Genomic DNA, 6304 nt, shown 5'->3' with positions numbered 1-6304 from the left:
AAGAGTGTTACTTCTAAGTTAAATACTAACCAGGTTCAAACAAGCTCAAGAATATTTCAAGTGGGGTTAACTTGTTGGGCTGGTGAACAAGAACGTCTCAAGCAGTGAAGAATAGGCATGGGGATACTCTATTCAGAGGTACGTGACCATTTTTTGCACAGTAACTGAAGCTGTTGAAGGTACCAATACTCACGGGGTTTGGCTTGTTCCCTTCACAGGCTCCCGTACACCGGCTTATACAGACCTAGATGTTCTTTTCCATTGGAAACGCTATACTTCAGCTTTTATTGATTGACGGAAGTACTGTTTGTAGGAGAAAAGAAAATGCGATAAGCAGTGTAATTATTGTGAATTCACAGAGAAAGTACATGTTCAACATTTGCTGAGCATTTTTTTGTTGTTCTGTGTTGAGGTCAGAATGATTCTGAGCACGGTGCAAGCAACAAACAACTTTGCAAACACCTCCTTGGCTTATGCTGAATGTAGGTAGTAAAGCTAATGCTGAGGAAACATTTCCCTCCCCCGCCCATGACTGTTTTAGGAATGCGATGGTTTTCTATAGCTGATCTTTATGAGTTTCTCCCCAGACCATGGTCCTTTCAGTGTACCCGTGGATGATACCTAAAGATATTAATTATTTTATGAACTTTCCATTTGTACACTTGAGAACAAATGAGGATTTTGGTCCTTTAGGACTGTGAATACAGTGACTGCACTGCTGTTTCTTTTTCTGGAGCGGGCATTACTTTGCTGTTCCTTTAAAAGGCTACATTACTATGCAGAAAGCCACCCTTTTTATTTTAAAAAAGGCTATTCACTGAAATCACGTATCTTCTCCTCTTTCTATATTATGAGAAGTTTGAATCTGTGTATTCACAAGGTGGTGGGCTGGGTAGATTGCTCCTTATTCTGAAAGGATTCTTCGCCCCTCTCCAGATCTAGTTGTCTGTGATAGTATTGTACAAGGAACCAGCATCATCCCACTTGACTGAAGTGGTGTTTAGAGAGTGTTCAAGTGCTGTCCATACCTTCCATGCTTATGAGTTAATATTTTCACATACATTAGTTCTCTTCCTTTAAAAATTTTGCATTAGGTACAGTTTTCTGGGTGAAGTGTGGTTCATTTATACAGGATAGAAATCTAGAGAAGTGCAACCAAGGAAGTGTAAGCTGCCTTTTCTGAGGAGTATGGATTGGAAACTGGTGCATTCCTGGGCAACACAAACATGACCTAGATTTTTCTGATTAGTTTGTAGCATACCTTTGGATGAATTGCACAGGGAGAGACTAGGAATTACTTCAGAATCCCTGGAAGCTATGAAGTGACTCCTTTTGGTCTAAACAACTGCAAAACATTGATGTAACTTAGACAACCCCCTGCAGTTCTCAAAGGAAAAAGCAATTACCAATGGAAATCACTCTCCCAGCTGCGAGATCAACTTTACCTTAGTCTCCTCTCTATTGGCTGACTGCTTTGTCCTTGGTGCCGTGCTTTTAACCTTTTCTTCATGTGTAGTTGAGCTTGCCAAGTAGCTTTTGGTTTATCACTACCTCAGCAGGACTAAGCAGAGGGAGATGGAAGAAACTCTAAAAACAAGTATAGAAATTCAGATGTGGCAGTTCATCTGGACCTGAGTAAACTACCAGGTTCTGATTTCAATCACATGGCCCACGAATGATTGAAAAAAAAAAATCACTTGTGTATTGGTATTGTCCTTCTTCCTGACAGTGAAAGTTTTTTTACCCGGTGATATTGTACTGAGTGATCTTATACTGAGTGATCTCAGCCATGAAACCCCTTGCCTGTCCTGTGACTACTTCCCACGTTTCCCAAAGCCTCAGATACTGAACAATGAAATTCTCTTCTGAGGGGCTTGTAGAAGAAGAATTATTGTAGAAAAATTCTGATTTAGCTATAGAGGTTTTGCTTTAAAACTGCATGTTTTTTTCCTTTGAGCACCCAGCTTGCCTAAACACCACTCAGTCATTGGCATATCTAATCTTCAGACTCAATTTCCAGTCCCCAGTGTCTGCCCTTTACTTTCTTCAGTTGGGCAGAGCCACGTGCTCTTGTTCATAGTTAGTCCTGAGGCTGCAGCAGGGAAAAGGCATCACTGGTGAGGGTAGAAGGAGTTTGGTGTCATGCTTCTTGATTTTCCCTTCTTTCCGTTGTATGGGGGGTTTGAGTGTACCTTCAGTAAGTTTGCAGATGTAATCAAGTTAAGCAGATGTGTTGATCTGCTTGAGGGTAGGGAGGCTCTACAGAGGGATCTGGACAGGTTGGATTGATGGGCTGAGGCTGATGGCCTGAGTTTCAACAAGGCCAAGTGCTGGGACCTGCATTTGGGTCACAACAACTTACTGCATTGCTACAGGCTTGGGGAAGGGTGGTTGGAAAGCTGCCGGGAGGATAAAGGATCTGGGGGGTTGGTTGACAGCCAGCTGAATATGAGGCAACAGTGTGCCCAGGTGGCCAAGAAGGCCAATAACATCTTGGCTTGTATCAGAAGCAGTGTAACCAGCAGGAGTAGGGAAGTGATAGTCCACCTGTACTGGGCAGTGGTCAGGCCACATCTTGAATGCAGTGTCCAGTTTTGGGCCCCTCACTACAAGAAGGACATTGAGGTGCTGCAGCATGTCCAGAAAAGGGCAATGAAGCTGGGGAAGGGTCTAGACCACAAATCCTGTGAGGAGAGGCTGAGGGAACTGGGGTTGTTTAGTCTGGAGAAAAGAGACTTGGGGTGACCTCATCACTCTCTGCAACTACCTGCAAGGAGGCTGTAGCAAGGTGGGAATTGTTCTCTTCTCCCAAGTAACAAGAGATAGGACAGGAGGAAATGGCCTCAGATTTTGCCAGGGAAGGCTTAGGTTGGATATTAGGAAAAAATTATCTACAGAAAGGGTTGTAAAGCATTGACACAGGCTGCCCAGATAGGTGGTGGAGTCCCCATCCTTGGAGGTACTTAAAAGACATATGCTGGTGTGGGACATGGCTTAGGGACCCTGGTGGTGCAGGATGAATGGTTGGACCCGATGATCTTAAGGTCCCTTCTAACCCAGATGATTCTATATATTATGCAGCTACACACTGTCAGGTTCATCATGTGCAACCCGTCTAAATGTGCAGTGGTGCTGCAGAAGTGTGAGTGAGAGCAGAGGTGAGGGGCTTTGCTGCCAGACAGTTCAAGGAGGTGCTTATATCCTCTTTATCTAAGCTGGAATTCTTGATCTTCTCTTCCGTGGAGTTGAAGATACAGTGCCAGACATGGCGTCATGGCACCAACATGATGGAGACCGAGACTAGAGCAAACTGATCATTTGATGGCACTGCTGTGAAGGTCACTTACTCCAAGAGTGATTTAAAGAGGGGCTACTCCTCAAAATCTGGTGGAGTCTATAATAGCAAATGTAGGCTTTTATAAGAATACGGACAGATGTGTGAGTTTACAGTATTGCACGTACTTCTTGTAGATTTTTGTCCAATATAATAAAAACACAACAAGAGGTGTTGTGAGGTGTGCTAAGCACGCGAATGCTTTCTTTAGAAAGGAAAATCACTTCTCTTATGCAGCTTTTGAGAAGACTAAGTGGCAATGATACTAGAGGTAAACTTGTGTTGTAGCTCAAAATTTATCTGAAGTAAATAAGATGAATCATTTTAATGTGAGAGCGGGGGGCGAGCTAGCTGTAGGGGAGGTGAAGAAAGGACTCAGAGTTCAGGGCTAGATCTTGTTCATGTAGTGTATTTAGGATGTAATGAATTGGGGACAAGAAGGAAAACCTGCAGATAATATTTAAAGAAAATGTGATTCTTGGAAAATGTTTATTAAACCCCCCAGTATCGAAGACAGAAGAAAAGAAAGAACCTTATTCTCTTTTTGTCTGGAGAACTTCAAGTGCTACCAGCCTGCCACACTTCCCACTGTTATTTTCTGCCTGTATTAGATCCCTAGAACTCCTGTCATTCTCACTCGGCTGCTCCTTAGTTGAAGCTCTTGCTGCTGGACAGGGAAGGAATTGCAGGTTAGGTCCAGGGTGCATAGAGACGCGGAGCAAAGCCTCGAGCAGCAAGCAGTCCTCAAAAGTCAAGCGGGATCTGAGCTGTAGCCTTAAATGCATGTGATTTTTAGGTACAAAGTTTAACTTGAAGCCCTAGAAGAGAAACATTGTGGAGGTGTGGGTTTTCAACTTTCACCTGAAGCGTGGTTCTGTTCCGGGAACCGACGACTCGGAAGCCATACCTCTTGCTCAGCAGCGCTCACCCAAAGGGAAAGCCTGTTGTAAACTTAGAGAGACACGGCTTGTCAGTGCTTGCTGCGTAATACAGTGACCAACTCCCAGGAGATCGGAAGCCGGTTTTTTTCATGAGTGCGAGTGAACCAGATTTGTTTTTTGGCTACCGACACATCCTCCAAAATGAACCGAAAGTTCATTCCACTGTGCAAGGACTGCGACTTCTCGGGCTGCGGGCAGAGAGCTGCTGTGTGGCAGCTGTGGGAGTATCTCTTACCACCATCTTCTGGAAGTCACCTGGAACTACAACCTCTGTCAGAAGTGCTGGGCACTGTCTGAGGATGTGCAGGCAGTAAGTCAGAATGGGAAGTAAGGCTGTCTTAGTGAAAAGTGTGCTCATGGCTATTATCTTCTCTCTCCAGCCCATTTGTCAGGCAGCTTATAAGAACGATTTCCATGAAGTTCAGCTCCTTTTGGAGCGCAACAGCAACTATCTGAACATCCAGGACAGCTTTGGTGGAGACACGCCTTTAATTTGTGCATGTAAACAGGGAAACAACAGGATAGTTAGCTATCTTCTACAAAGAAATGCTGATGTCCACCTCAGAAACAAGGTAAGTGGCCGCCAGCTCCTCCTTTGCAGCGACTGTTCTTTCAGATACTTGGAGTGTGTGTGTGGGGACACTGGCAAGCACAGCCAAGCCAAGCCTGTTTTCAACTGAGACATAAGAATAAACCCCAAATTATAACTTAATAAATCTATATGTTTCTAGTTGTCTCCTTATTTATTTTCCTAACTTGCCAGTGCAAGAAATACTGCCAACCCGAATTTCTCACTGTGTTCACGTTAGCCGCTTAAGTAACGCTGCATGCCATCCCCAGTCCTGGGTGGGTTCTTCCTGCTTACCCATGAAGCACTCTGCATTCATCTTGCCCTTCAGCTTGTACCTGTCCCTTCTGTAGCCTTGCTTTCCCCCCATCTTTTTCTTTACCCTGGTTAAAAGGAAGGTCTGAAGGAAAGCCTGTTCATCTGTCACAAATGCATCCCTGAGGAGGGCCTGACTCTGCAAAAACCTTCCTTATTTCCTCTGCTTCTTCTGTCATCCTGCAGAACAGCAGCATGATGCCTAATAGCATGCTGGGGGACAAGGAGGGAAGCCTTCCATCTGTCCTTCCACTGTTGCCCATCTTAGAAAAACCTTCCTGCCTTGCACAATAGCTGTGACTGGCTGTTTTCCCTACGGTGATGAGGAAGTGTGTTTTTGCGGTAGGTTTCCTTGTAGGTTACAAATGAAAAGTAGCTGAACAACATGTGTTCTGGCTTCATTAGCAATTTATTCTTATTGTATTGAGGGTGAGCCATAGCCAGGAGAAAAACTACAATTTGTCAATTCTATTGCGTCATCTTGTATGCCAAGGCAACGTTAAGCAAGTTCCTACACATTTGTGGGCTATCTTACATCTCTGGTTTCCAGTGCATTTGTTTATTTCATAGGGGAGCAGTGAATGTTTGTGAGGTCAGTGGCATAGCATCTATTCTTGATGAAGAAGGCTCTCTATCTTATCTCAAAAGGGTTTGAAAGGGTTCATTATTTTGCAGTAAGATAATTTCAATTGCATTGACAGCCATTCGCTAGCCATGCCTGGCTTTCTTAAACGCCCATCTACTACACCTCCACAGATGGAATCAGGTGCTTGGGTGCAGAGCTTGACCATGGTGCTCTGGGCTGAGAATGGGGAGCAGAGGATGACACAAAAAGGCTTCTTTGCTTCTTTTCGTGCCCAGCGTAACGCTGCAATCTAGTTTGTCAAACTGGAGTTTGACAACCTGGAGGAAGTTTAACACAAGTGTTCTTTAACACACAAGTTTACAGCTCTGCCCTGCAGCGATTTGGTGCACTCAGTATTTAAACACGTTTTAGACACTGTTCTCATGAGGCAGCTGCTGGTAGTGTTGCTACTTGCCTGTGTTTCTCACGTGTGCCAAAGGAAATGCCATAAACTCTCCTATGTCTTTGCATCTGTAAGCAACACCTCTGTAAGAAGAGGAGCTTTGGGGGTTCTTCCTGCT

The 6304-nt window shown here is 44.3% G+C and overlaps 1 protein-coding gene across 1 annotated transcript in view; it reads left to right on the top strand.

Moving 5' to 3' along the window:
• Positions 1 to 117: 117 nt before the first annotated feature.
• ANKRD22 (ankyrin repeat domain 22) overlaps positions 118 to 6304 on the top strand; it is a gene marked incomplete at its 3' end in the record, with an annotated part of 7123 nt that continues 936 nt past the window's right edge. The window contains exons 1-2 of the mRNA XM_010137029.1: positions 118 to 138; positions 4656 to 4847. Of these exons, the coding sequence (XP_010135331.1) occupies positions 118 to 138; positions 4656 to 4847 (213 nt within the window). The remainder of the gene's footprint in view (positions 139 to 4655; positions 4848 to 6304) is intronic.

This window comes from Buceros rhinoceros, unplaced genomic scaffold (assembly GCF_000710305.1).
Source record: "Buceros rhinoceros silvestris isolate BGI_N320 unplaced genomic scaffold, ASM71030v1 scaffold13040, whole genome shotgun sequence".
NCBI lineage: Eukaryota > Metazoa > Chordata > Aves > Bucerotiformes > Bucerotidae > Buceros > Buceros rhinoceros.
This window is presented reverse-complemented; position numbering and strand designations above follow the sequence as displayed.